The sequence below is a fragment of the Typopeltis vanoorti genome, chromosome 15 (genome assembly GCF_054136105.1).
Source record: "Typopeltis vanoorti isolate ZY-2024b chromosome 15, IOZ_Tvanoo_1.0, whole genome shotgun sequence".
Taxonomy (NCBI): Eukaryota; Metazoa; Arthropoda; class Arachnida; order Uropygi; family Thelyphonidae; genus Typopeltis; species Typopeltis vanoorti.
This window is the reverse complement of record NC_143563.1, coordinates 50,067,670-50,082,370: the sequence shown is the minus strand read 5'-3', so window position 1 is coordinate 50,082,370 and position 14,701 is coordinate 50,067,670. Positions and strand designations below refer to the sequence as shown.

The 14,701-nt window shown below is 36.8% G+C and overlaps 1 protein-coding gene across 1 annotated transcript in view; it reads left to right on the top strand.

Annotated features, from left to right (window-relative positions):
- Positions 1-14,701, top strand: part of LOC150098754 (ovochymase-2-like) — a 115,376-nt gene that overhangs the window by 47,455 nt on the left and 53,220 nt on the right. The window contains exons 7-8 of the mRNA XM_090405743.1: positions 6,728-6,981; positions 14,469-14,605. Coding sequence (XP_090261869.1) covers positions 6,728-6,981; positions 14,469-14,605 — 391 coding nt within the window. The remainder of the gene's footprint in view (positions 1-6,727; positions 6,982-14,468; positions 14,606-14,701) is intronic.

The window sequence follows — 14,701 nt, the reverse complement described above, 5'->3', positions numbered from 1 at the left end:
TAGCACATATGCACTTGGTAATTTCTTAACATAATATATCAGTATAATATCTTACTTGGTTTTCCTTTAATTACAGAAGTGACACCGATTTCTAACTGCGGTAAGTACACGAATATATTTTTAAACTTGTAATTATATTTTTTCCTTCATGCGTCATAATTACTTAACATAAATAGATAAATTTGTAACTCTTTTAAGAGACTAAATAAGTAAATAAACAGTTTATTGGAGTTAACGTCAACACATAAATATCTAAAACATTTTCGACATATTTTATCTGATGTCTGCTGAAATTATTTCAAATTTTATGTATACATTAGAATGTGGAATAGACATACATAAAAATGCAGATGAAGACAGAATTCTCGGAGCCATAAATATTTATCCACCCAACAGATATCCCTGGATGGTAAGGAAAGATTATTGTTATTATTAGTAGTAGTAGTAATTTCATTATAAGAGAGATTGTTCTATTCACTCTGTTGCTTTTCTTATGATATGAGTAATTGATAACAAATTCTTCTAAACCATTTCCAGTTCTTAACAGACCTTCATTAACATCAGTGTATTACGAGACACCTCCACAGATTCTATCGATTTATTGTGGGAAGACTATAATCTCATAAAACGCCGAGTATGCTACTTAATTCTCCTATCTGCATTCTCCTATTCTCCAAAATATTATGGGGGGAAATCTTTCCCCACGATATTTTGTCTGCAAAGTATACTATTCTCTTGTATGATGTGGGATGAAACATCCGAGTTTTGGGAACCAAAATCATTCTCCCCCAATATAAAATGGCTACCTCACCTTGTATTGAAGCAGTCAGTATAAAGTTTCGTCTGATCACGATCAGCATCCAAATCAGCACTTTTTCTTCGGAAAGGCTCGGTATTCTATCGTTCTTTCAGTTGCTTTTCAGTGGATGTGCTTAAACAGATTTCAAAACTAAACAGCATGTGTATATTTAAGCAACTAGATCGCTGTGATCATTTCTGACTCTATATATATATATATAACTATTTCGGATGATAATATATAGTGTTAGGGTTAGTTATTCCCGGGAATCTTTTTATCTTGATATTCTTGGAACATCTATCAGTGGTGGCTGCTAAGGGTAAAGAAACCACGCTACCAGCCAAGTGAATTGCGTACATTGATATTACATTGAAATATATAATGGATACCAAGCGTATGAGGATGCGTATTTCATTCATAATATGGTCGGTAACGGGCCATCGATTTACAAAAAAATTGGCGCTGAAATGGTTCCATTACTCCTTACCGGAAAGAGGAGAGAAACCTTACAACGGACAGAAGAATTTTTTGAAAAAAAATCATAATCTTTATTAGCTTAAAAATGTTTTCGAAAATATTATTTTTATAATACATGAAAAATATTTTTGGCTTTTAAATGTTAAAATATTATAAATCATGAAAAACGATATTCATATTATTCGTTTTTAAAAATGCTAAACAAAATGTCATAATTTTTTTGTTCTTTTCAAGGTATTTTTTACGCAAACACTGTGTCTCAAAACAATGTGAAAAACATCGACACTATAAGAAAAGATTTCATGTGTGAGAATAAGAAGCAACCGCAGGGGAAGGTTTTTGGGGGGAGGGGGCAGTTTTCATTCTGTGTAGGGAGGTTATCGACTATCTGAATTAACTCATCGCTCATTTTTTCAATCTTTCCCCTTTCTCCTCTGTGGCTATAGAGTTCGGAAAACAAAGTGGGATGATACGCTTGCCTAAAATAGAGAGAGAGAGAGAGAGAGAGAGAGAGCTGGCCTGGTTGGCCAAGTGGTTAACGTCTCCGCTCGCCAGCCAAAAGGCTGCAGTTTCGATTCCCGCCCTGATCATGGAGGTTTGTAATTGTCTGTGCAAATTCTAGTGGTCGGCGGTAGATGGCGTTAATCTAGAAGATGAAGGTAGTTGCGGTTGGTGGAGTGGTGGAGAGGAAAAGTTGTGGAGTACATGCCCTCCAAGCACACACACACACACACACACACACACACACACACACACACACACATCTTTCAAAGGAAAGGAAAGGAAAGAAAAAGAGAGAGAGAGAGAGAGAGAGAGAGAGAGAGAGAGAGGAAAAAAAAACCGGTTCGAAACGTAGCAAAACATGTCCTGATATGGTTGCCTTCTTTAGAAAATCGAAGGTGAGTTAGCCTGTTTGTTTCTAGAAATGGGAAAGTGCTTTTCTCGAGAGAATAATCTTTTTTTTTTATCTCGCAAACAAACCAGACAAAAGAAGAATTCATACAATTAACAAACACAACACAATGACTCCGCTGCTCTTCCTTCGGCTGTAGTTCCAAGCAACATTTTTTCGAAAAAAAAAAGAATGGGATCCACTAAAATTGAGCTGAACAAAAGCAAGTTATTCATATTTCCGGGAGAAAAAAAAAGTGTATGAAAATTTTCTGTAGTCTCACTCCAGTATCTCTTCCTCATAGAATCATACCTCCCTGTGATGGACTGATTACCTTTATAACGTTTTTCAAGTTATTATAGTAGCATTAGTAGTATTTGACTATCGATAACAAAATAAGCATAAATAACAGGTTATGCATCATGTTCAATATTTTGTTATTGTTTTAAGAGATATTTTCATTTGAATTATTCGTATAATTCTTTAGGTTGGTTTGATGAACGGTTCGGATCCTCCACGATTGTTTTGTGGAGCAGCTCTTATTAACAGACAATATGTCCTTACTACAAGTAGCTGCGTGGAAAAGTAACAAAATTTTCAATTTTAGTAAAAAATTACACTGCATTTTATTTTAGTTATCTATTGTTTCATATTAGATAATTATATGAATAAAATTATCCAAATATATATATAACTGTGTAACGAATTTAATAAACAAAAATTATTCCGATAATCTAGTAATAAATTCGAAAATCACGATATTATTTCCTTGTAATAGCAAGTTACGTCCAATTAAAATAAATGTGGACTTCATTCTACTTGAGATTAAAACTGAAAGAAAGCAACTGTTATATTTCAGTGCTTCAAAGGTCTTCTTAATTTAATTCTGGAATATTAGTCCCCACAGCTTTGATTTAATTCTCAATTATAATGGATATTATTACCAATATGTCCTATCTTTCATGATTTCTGTGAATATGGTACATTCAGAACAAAGCACATTAACTAAAACGAGAAATGAAAATTAATTATATAACGAATCATTTGTATTTCTTTTTTATGTTGAACCCATATATGATACGTTGGTTGATTCACCTATAATACGAATATGGTTGGTGGGTTTGAAAATGAGAAACTTGTTTACATTTGATTTAAAAGCCTGCATATTGTATTCCTTGGGAAATATATCAGGGGGAAAGGACTGCTCCACAATACAGAAGGAGCAGGGATGGAGGAAAAAAAAAACTTGTTCTGTGGATTTCAAATTGTACTTTGAAGGGATGTTCGGCGGTAGCTGTAAGTGTACTGGCTTAGTATGGAGTGGGGCAATTTTTGATGCTATTTCAGATGAACATTATCCATGGAAATATTTATGGAATACATCAATTGCAGAGACCAAAAATCTCTGTGAAAGTAGGGGATAGTGAGTTGGTAATAGATGAGTTCTTATTCAATCTAATTAACCTCCTCTGTAGTTAGTCAATCATATTGAGGGAGATTTTACTAGTTCTACTCCAAATTTGAGAGCTGTATTCGATACTTTGGCGGATTTGTGGTTTGTGTAAGGTTAACAACCGTTCAGAGGTGAAGTAACGTCTTGATCTAAACAGAAATCCTAGTTTTTGCAATTGTTGTTATGTCTTTATGCCAAGAGAGGACGGAAGTTGGGAAGAGAAATCTCCTGTCTGAAATTATTAGTCCCCACTAATAATATTTGGGGACAAATAATACTGCGGGGAAATTGTTCATTTTTGTGAGAAATAAGACAGAACTGGGTTTTACTAGTACTGAAATTGACGAGGTTAACGGCGACCCATTGGACGATCGCTTGGAGATAAGAATTGAGAGCAGTGGTGGTTGATGTTCTATAGGTTGAAGAGTTGTGTAGAGTAGGGTTTGTCAAATGAAAGGGAGGAGTGCAATGTGTTGTCATCTGCAAAAATGTGTATTGGGTTGGAGGTCAACTGAAGTAGGTCTTTGATATATAGAAGGAACATGACGTTAGGCGAGAGAACAGGACCTTGTGGAACTCCATCATTAGTTGGATGATGAGAGGACAAGGAACCACCTACATAGTGTGCGTCCAGAAAGAAAGCTGGAAATCCACCTGCAGAAGTCCTGAGAGAGTCCAAATGATGGGCGTTTGCTTACATAACTTTTGTGCCAGACCCAGTCAAAAGCTGTGGAGATATCAAATGAAACCACTTGAGATTCATCATATTTCTCCATAGCATTTGTCCAGAGATCGGCGAAATATGAGAATCGATCTCCTGTTGACCAGCATCGATGGGATCCATCGCTTAATAGCTTGGTGCCTTCAAGATAGTGTAGGAGTTGGGAATTGATGGGTTTCTCCATTACCTTAGATAGGATGGTAAGATTGAAGTGACAAAGATTAGGTGGTAGTTAGATTCAGTAAATTTTTCGCTCTTCTTGGAAATGAGGTGAATGTAGGCCAATTTCCAATGTGTGGGATAGATACCATTGGACGAGGATGGTATGTAAACGAGGAATAGGTTCTGGTACACAAATCTTCAGGATAAGTGGAGGAATGCTATTGGGAACTGGAGACCTTTTGTGTGTCAAATTTAGACAAGGAGAATGTCTAAATTCTCCTTGTCTAAATATCTGATCTCTTTCTTGCAAAAGAATATCGGGAGTATTGTATGCTGGTCAGCTGGAATGGTTGGGAAGCATTTACCATTACAGATATTTACTTTACATTACAGATATTTCGGGATATGAATCATATCGTATCTTCAGTAACTACAAAAACAAGCATTTAAGAGCAACCCACTGCACAGAAGATCAGCGATTCTCTGCTGTCGTGTCCACAGTAGTAACAGCTGAATTGCAGAATGATAAAAACATACACTTTGGAGAACAATCAGACATCGTCCTCATTCTCAATGGTGGGCTATAAAATAATATTCTAACTTCTGGAATACTTACATTCTCCTTGCGATTTATGGCAATATACATGTAATTGGACAAAACGACAAAAGACCTCAAACAAAAGGTCACGTACCAACTTATGCATAGTGCAGTTTTATATCGATTCAAAGGATTCTATATTGTGTTAGACGTAGCCTCTGCAGTTTAATATATTTGATGTAGTTTTATTATGCTATGATTAATTCACTTATCCATGTAATGTCCAGTTTTACAGAAATGTAACAGATTATAGAAAGAAAAGGTAGACATAAGGAAGATGGTCTCTTCTGAACCGAAGATGATTTTTTTTTCAAAATATTCGCAGCACAAACCGAATATATATATATGTGTTATATTTATTCTGTTATGGCATGAGATAGGTTTTAAATAACGAAAACTTTTATTTCCAGAATAGTTACATTTCCCACCGAAAGGTGGCACTTTACTTGTGTCAGTAGTTTGTGCAGTAGTTCAACACAGTTTGAAACACAGCTAGGATTACAAATTTTCACGTGACGGCCGTCATTCATGAGAATGGCCGTCAGACGCGGCACGATACTCTGAACAGCATCGAATAAGGTTTCAATTGTAATTCCTGTCACATGATAGCAAATTAGCTTCTTTCAACATTTCCAATGAGGTTGGGCGACCTATGTACACCTGGGACTTAAAGTAGCCCGATAACCAGAAGTCACAAGGTGTAAGGTCTAGAGGCCTTGGTGGCCATTCGTGCTGGAAAGAGCGACTGAGGACACGGTCATCGCCAAATGTCGAACGCAGCAGGTGCTGCACAAGAACTGTGATGTGCGGAGGTGCTCCATCCTGCATGAATGTTATCCTATGGAGCGCTTTCGTCTGTTGCAAGGAGGGAATGATGCTGTCTCTTAAAAGCGCTGCATAACGCTCGCCTGTGAAAGAACGTAGTGACACCTTGGTAGAACGTTTAACTTCAGTAATGAACGTTAAATGCTGAAAGTTTAACTTCAGTATTCACTACATCTGAAATTCACGTACCTCACGGTTTAAATAGTGACAGGAAGCAGCTCCGGGACCCCTACAGCGCCACCCCTACAGCGCCACCGTTACAAATATAACTATTCTGACAATAAAATTTTTCCATATTAAAAAAAATCCCATGTCTTTCTGTGCATTTCTGTGAAACCTGCATCGTGCTGCTGTCTCTACTTTTCGAAATATTGAATTTTTACTTTTTCTGTGACTTTTGGATCACCCGGTATATATGAAATTGAGTACGAGCGTTAGTTCTGGCTTGAAGCACTGTGCGTGTGAATGATATCATGAGTGCGCCAGTTTTGGCGCACTATATATATATATATATATATATATATATATATATATATATATATATATATATATATATATATATATATATATATATATATATATATTTCCGATTGTTAAAAATTAATTATTTGAGATTAATTAATATGATCTGTAAATGTGACATCGCGTTTTAAATTTTCTTGGTTATCCTGGTAACACAATACCTGTTAAGTATCAAGTCGGAATCAAAAAATAAATAAAACATTACAAATTGTGAGATGATATATTAACGTTTTCTAAATTGTTTCTTTTCTAGATTAATATTCTTTTAATAATTTCAGTTTAGAGCTATCTGATTTGCGAGTTAAGCTTGGTCTGTATGTTCTGACAAAAATCCGAGATACGGTAGGGGTGTCCAAAATAATCATGCATCCCAAATTCAACAGCGAAGATTACAACAATGACATTGCCATTCTTAGGTTGCATTATGCAGTTGAGTTCACTCGTGCTCTGCAGCCGGTCTGTGTACTCCCACCAAATATAGAAACAGATGGCTTAATTGGACGACTAACTGGTTGGGGTCGAACATTTTCAGGTAAATATATATTTTCTATGTAAGAAACTGAACAAATAAATAAATAATAAATACATTAATTTTTAATAGCTTGGAATTAATTGTAGCCCAATCACAGCGTGTGTTCAATCGTCCTACATCGTTTGATCATAGGTAATATAAAGAGGAGCAAAATAATTTCCCATACTGAATTAGAGGAAGATTTTATTAACAGAAATGCATGCAGTTTTATGGTTTTCTTACGGATTTCCTTCCAGTACATTACGGAAGAAGTCAATGTTAATCTAACTAATGACACATCAGATTATCCATTCTACCACTAGACAATATGTATACAGCAAGTTATGCTTGACAATAAATCATGTTCAAGGTTTCATTATTACTTTCCTAATTGTTATTTAACAAAAGATCGCATAAAGATCTTCACGGCTAGGTTGCTTATATGGTACTGACAGATTTCATTAAGTTGCTCTAAGTAACCCGTAATGCACTGCATACTTCCTTCTCAGGAGTGTGTGATTAATACCATGAATTTTCAGAGTTACTATAAGGACCACTTTGTTCCTTTATAGAATCTCATGACATCACTTGACCTGGAGATACGGAGAGGTAATGGCAGATAACGTAGTATCTGAGAATCAGATGTACGAAAACCGAATGGCTGGCGACACGCTGCAAATTTTGTACAGATATCATTATGTTAACTGTTCACTTCTTTGATGAATAAACTAAATCCTTGACTCTAAATCCTTTTATCTGCATTAGCGGTTCAGATTGCGGGTGTTTTGGATGGGGACACTCGGCTTCCTCCTTGTGAGATTTTAACGGCGAATTTATTTTGAATTATTTATAGCTTCTTGATATTCCATTCAGTGGTGTGTCGCTAGGCTAGAGAGGCGTCTGTTAGGAGAGATCTTTTCACTGTTTTGTAAATTAGAATCTTGTTGCTTATGAGAAATACAGTTGGGCAATAGTCCAGTTGCCTATTGTGGTGCTAAAATCTGTTGCATCCTGAACTGCAAACCTTTATTTAGTTGTTCTCCTAGATATTTCCAGGATACAAGTCTTTTGAACACGTGTACAGCTAATATCAGGTTTGCTCGTCAACTGGTGAAGAGTACTGGAGAGCTCTCTTCCGAACTGATGGAGACTTGTCACCGGGTGAACCACTTTTCGAGTTTGCGGATGATATGATGATTGTATCATGGGCATGGAAGCGGTGATATTAGGAAATATTATAGCCAGGGCCATAGTTTTGTGCAACGACGAGTTGGTTTTTCTCCCACATGAGCTGGTTTATTTCTTCGAAAAGTCAATTAGTTAGTGTGCATGTGATAGTGATGGTGACTGAATTTAGTTCTGTTAACGCTTGAGTTTACAAAGAACTTGTTCCATTCTCTTTTTCAATTGCAGCTTTGAACTGGACTGATTCGAGATTTTCTTGAAGAGCTGCAGTGAGTTGATTACGGTTGATAGCGATAGTGTTGTCTATGGCTAAATTATGCGCAGTGCCTAGGTAGAGTATAATGGAGTTAGGGTGAAAATTGAGGTCTTTGACTATTTGTAATGGAATGTGTTAGATTTTTCAGTATTGCTACATCTAGAGCATCTGCGCAGCAGCGGGACCGATAACTACCATTTCTCACGATAAGCGAATGTGTTGAGGATTTTCCCGTTATTGTTGGAAAAACCAATATTCCAGGTTTTGTGCTTGGCATTCAGATCACCAGCAGTTATTACTGTTGTGTTTAGTCAAGAAGTTTTTTGTTTGGAAGGCTAACTACTAAGATTTTCAGGATGCTTGAGTTTGCATTTTATGAATTTATATCCCGGGAGTTTTCAGGTTTATGATGAGAGGAAGGGAAACTGCAGTTTGGTTTATGTCTTTTCTTATAAATATGGCAGTGGCCGGCATGTCGAATACAGTCTATCCTTACGGAAAGGAATATAGTGACTAATTCTGAGTTTGTCGGCTTGGGCGAAGATGAGTTTCTTTGATTACGACGATGTCTACCTTATTTTGTGTGGCATATTCCTTTACTTATAAAATTTTATTGTTAAGCCACTGGTATTCCAACTGATAATCTGCACTGTTGTGGGTCTTCTGTAATGGCTAGTCATAGAGAAATGCCGAGAGCATTATCTGAGTTTGTTTCAGAATAATTAAACAACTGCTCACCCATCAGCTTAATGGAGAGCATTTGTTTCCAGTGGTGGATATTTTTGACGAGTAATTCATATTTCACGTAGATTAAGATCTGTTGCTAAGTGTGAAATATGATCCTCCTCTAGTTAGTGGGCGTGGTTTTCCAAAATTAGCATATTTCGCTGTTGCCTTTTTGGTTTTTTACAGGAGACGGTTGCCTGCTTGTCTCAGCATTTCATGCATTGATAATCCACTTTGCAACAACGTTGAACGAGGCGCAACCGTTGGCATCGTGTGGTGATGGCTTTATGTTTCAGGAATTCTGTTTTTATAACCACGTGTCGCAGGCTGTTTGCAAATCATATATATATCGTTGGTCCTTACTTATTTCAAACATATTAGAGGGGGTTTTGTTTACTCTATTCATACTGCTAACTTTAACTGAGATGAAGCCTCTGTTTTGAAGAAAGGTTGCAATTTATTCTTTGGAAACAGACTCTATTACTCCGCGAAGTACAACTGACAGTTTCTCTCCCACTATTTAGAGCAAATCTATTATAATTTAGCAAGTTGCTATTGTCAAGAAATGACGTAAGCTCCCGAGAGTCTGTAACTGTTTTGGGTAGAATACGCATTCTTTTATTCGGCAGATGGATCTGAAATCATCTTCCAGTTATCAGTTGATGTAGATGATTGGTAACTGTGGTAGTGTGTAGTATCTTCTTTGTCATCAGAAGGTGATGGTGGGGGGGAGGATTTTCAATAAAAATTGACACGAATGCAGTTGGTGTCTAAGATTTCTCCGAGTCGCATAAATTAATTTTACACTTGGACAAAGTCCGTCTCGTCTGCTTGATTTTCTGCTAGTATTATATATCAATAATACTTTAGGCAAATAAAGGGTGTCCCAAAATTCACGCAAGATTTAAATTTAGCGCTCTTGGTGCGATAAAGTGTTGCCAATTAGAAAAAAAGAAAAAGACAGCGTGATAGCTGACAGTTCAGGGTTATTAAAAATGGAGCGCTACATGAAAGAACAACGCATTTTGAGCAATATTTTAAAAATAATTAAGGTTTGAGCTACGGTTCGCAATTTTCGTAGAAAATATGGCTGAAACAGTGAATTAACTTCATCAACTGTGAAAAGATTAATTTAAAAATTCAAGGAAACTGGATCAATTAGTGATCTTATACACTCTGGCCGTCCTTCAAAAAGTCGTTCAACAGAAAATATCTAAGCAGTTCGTTAGAGTGTTGCTGAGAGTCCAGGAACATCAATTCGGCACCGTGGTCTTAAATTGGGCATTTCGAGAAGCTCTCTACAGCGTATTCTCACGAAAGATTTGCATCTTTATGCTTACAAAGTTCAATTGACTCAAGAACTGAAGCCTACTGACCACTCACAGCGAAGAGAGTTCGTTGAATGGATTACGGAACAACAACAATTGGATGCTTATTTTTCGAAACAAAATCATCTTCAGCGATGAGGCTCAGTTTCATCTTGATGGCTTCGTTAAACAACGAAATTGTCGCATTCGGGGTTCATAAAATCCACGAGTGATTGTTGAGAAATAAATACATCCACGTGTTACTGTTTGGTGCAGATTTGCAACTGGGGGCATCATCGATCTATTCTTCTTCGAAAATGCGGCTGGTAAGGCAATAACAGTTAATGGTGCTCGTTATCGCGACATGATAATCCAGATTTTTGTGCCTAAATTGCAAGATGTGGAGGTGGGCGACATGTGGTTTAAACAAGATGGTGCCACATCCCATACAGCCCGAGAAACAATTCAATTACTGCATGAGTCATTTCCTGGTCGTGTAATTTCTCGTTCTGGTGATCAGAATTGGCCGCACAGATCATGTGACTTAACGCCGTTGGACTTTTTTATTTGGGGTTTTTTGAAGTCTAAGGTTTATGCCAACAAGCCCACGACCACCCACGCTTTCAAGGAGGAAATTGAGCGCTATATCAACGAAATTCAGCCACATTTATGCAAAACGGTCATGGAAAGAAAATTTCGACAAAAGAGTGTGTATGTGCCAGCAAAGCCATGGAGGCCATTTACCCGATATGCTATTCCATGCATAAGCCTATACGGTATACTTTAAGAATCAATAAGAAATTACAAATTTTAATTAAAAACCTGTGTTTTCTATCAAGATTACTTCTTGCCTGAATTTTGGGACACCCTGTACAATTAAATTGATCTACCTCTGAATTATTCTCACTGTAAACTGAAAACGGAATGCACCAAATATGAAATATGCGATACGATTTATCGCATTTCTCTTTTATAAGTAACAGAACACATTTGAAATTTTTTTAATATTCTAGCATATTTATTAATTTGGTAATATTTCTAAGATACATACTAAGAAAATATGAATCACTCTCAGTTCCGGGAATATCACTTTTTTCAACACTATTAATTCCTGGCATTTTCTGGTCTAATCTGGTTCGTGTTTTCATTCCCAACTCTTCTCTCCTCATGAAGCTGAATCACTGTTTTCCTTTCCTGTGAAATCCATAATGTTCATTTCTCTTGCAAACCATTTTATCTCATATTCAATATTCTTGTAGAGTATTGACACAAATATCCCACTCTGGCACATCATATAATCCAAGTCTTAAGCCTCTGCTCCAACTTTCCCCAATTTTCTGGTCTCCTCTTAAGGCCCTCTTCTATTTTGGCATCTTGAGTAGTTGTTCTTCCTGTTTTTTCCACTGCCTAATCATACACCCAGTAGGAGGAGGTCCAAACTGTTTCTCTGAAGCTCTATATCCATGTTCGTTTGTGTAATTGATGACTTTTAACTTGAATTTTGAAGAATATGGCAATAGTTTTTTTTTCGGACATTTTTATGGGCTAGTGCTCAGAATATTGTTAATGCGTTAACTTTTGGAGTGACACACGGACTGTTCGGGGAATACCAATCCAGTGCAATAACACCAAAATGCTACCTTGCCAAAGAGTTGGACACATATGAATGCTTTCAGAACTATTATTGGTTTATTCAGAATCAGCCATTAATTACGTCAGTCGACAGAGTTAACTAAGGCTAGTGATTGGCGGAAGCCTGTTCTCGGAGACAAGGTACTGGCAGTTTCGCCACTGCAACCGTAGGTCTCTCAAACTGTTAACCCCTCGTTTATAAGATGACCCCCAATTTTTGGTCTAAAATTTTAGAAAAAATGATCCCCTTATACACGAAAAAATACAGCACATCTGACTAATTCATCTGATTCCTAATTCCCATGTCGTTGAAAGAAATGCAATTCCCTCAGAACTACCTCCCCATTAGCCTATTTTCTTGCATAGACAAAGTCGCAGAACGCTCAGTCCTCTCGCAGCATCAAGAAGCAGCAGAAAATGCACAAATTATACCAGATAGCACTTCGGATTCAGGAAAGGCCGCATAACATATAACATATCAGATTTACCGAATTGTTGAAACATATCAACAAAGGATTCGAAGTGACGCCGCCAAAGAATTTGACAAGATCTGGAACCACCGTCAAATATACAAACTATTCCAAGCAAATTTCCCAACACATCTCATCTTATTCATCACGACCTATCTCAAATAATGCAAATTCTGAGTAAAAATAAACGAAATCAGATTTAGAGTAAAAAGAATCACATCAGGAGTTATTATTATTATTATTATTATTATTATTATTATTTGTCACCTCCAGGGAGTCCAATGACTCATCGAGGGAGGGGATTCAATCCACCAACCAACTTACCGCAACTCCACCATCGCCATCTACCGCCGACAACCACTATTAGTATTTCCACAGACAATCACAAACCATCCATGCCCATGGCGTGATTCGAACCCGCAGCCTCGTGACTGGAGAGCGGACGCGCTGACCATTCGTGAAGCCAGGCTTGCGAGTGGTTAGCATGTTTTCTCAAGAGTAGTTTCCTCAAGACTCCCTGTTAATCCCCTTGTTTATCTTCATTTACATTACAGACCTTCCTGAAATGTTTTATACTATCCCCGCTGTTTGTGCCAATGATACATTCATCATAGTAAGACCACTTCTTCTGGAACTAGTCACCAATAAACTCCACATCGTAGCTAACGAACTCGAAATGTGGTTCTCCAGGTAGCAAATCTCCATCAATCCTCGTCTTCACCAGAAGACGAGGAAACCCGATGGAAGCTCTACAGATGTTCGAAATATCTACGCCATGGCAAACTGCTGACAAATATTTAAGAGATAAACTTGATAAACCGTGCACGTCAGGATGCACACAGATTTCATCATCACCAAAGCTGCCCAACTCCATTCCTTCTTAAACAGAAATAGTCACCTAAACATGAACAACAAGATTCTACTTTACGAAACATTCGTAAGACCTCTCTTAACCTAAGCCTCACCAGCCTGGGGGAAAACAACTGTAAAGATTATCAAGAAGCTATAAATAATCCAAACGAAATGCCTCAAGGATGGCGCTGAACACTATCTGGTTCGTCAGGAATAGCCAGTTGCATCGCGATTCCAAGATACCAGACATGAGATCCTTCCTAAACGCAACTGCTGCTGAATCGTTTATTACGACTACCGACAATCACTGCTACCAACTAATCCATCATACAGTCGACCACACTCCCAGAGAATACTCTAAATACAGAAGAACCGAAATCCATTCTAGCATACACATCATTAACAACCGTTAAAAGATCACAAGGAAATGAGCCGAGCGCCCTCTATCCGCCGCTCTTAACCTCTAATAATGTTGATACATCACAACTATATTTTTATATAATAACTACAAAGTAAGATTGCTGTCAGTATTAATAACAAAAAAAAGATTGTTTTGGTGTTAATGTTAATAATAACTAGAAGTTAATGCTAACTACGAAAAAAGATGTCAGAGATAGTTAATATATCATCTGCAAATAAAGATATCAGTTAATATGCTTCCGTTATTTACAAAACTTATTCTAATTTGCATTTTAACAGTGTTTTCATTTAATATTACCCCACAGTGATATATTTAAGCTGTGTGGCCCAGTGGTTTATCTACTTGTTTCGTGTTGGCTTGATCATTATTCGAAAAATAATAGAAATCTTTTTTTTTGAAGAAATAATTATAAATGGGTTATTTAGGAAGACAATTTACTAAGTGGACCGACAAACGTTTGTTTCGGTAGACATGTTAAGAACTGAAGTCCAAATCCTTGTAGAGATTGTTGGTCAACCGACATTAGCATTAGCTTATATCTGTATTTATTCTATACACAGTCTATATTTATTTAGTCCATCTCTTTTAACTGTATGTTTAAAATAAACAAATAAATTATATTTGTATGGTTTTCTAAAAACTCGTGCGTTTTGTATTAGGACAACTTTCAAACTCGGTTGCCCAAGAAGTCGAAATACGAATATATTCCGACTTTAAATGTTCGAAAGAATATGGCGTGATAACATCTGAAAGTAAAATGTGTGCAGGAGGAGAAATGCATACAGGTGCATGTAAGGTAAGTGGAAAATATTAATTATTTAATTAGCAGAAAGAATTCCTAAAAAAATCATAGAGGCAAAGGTATTTAATTTAGTGGGTAATTTTGTGAAAC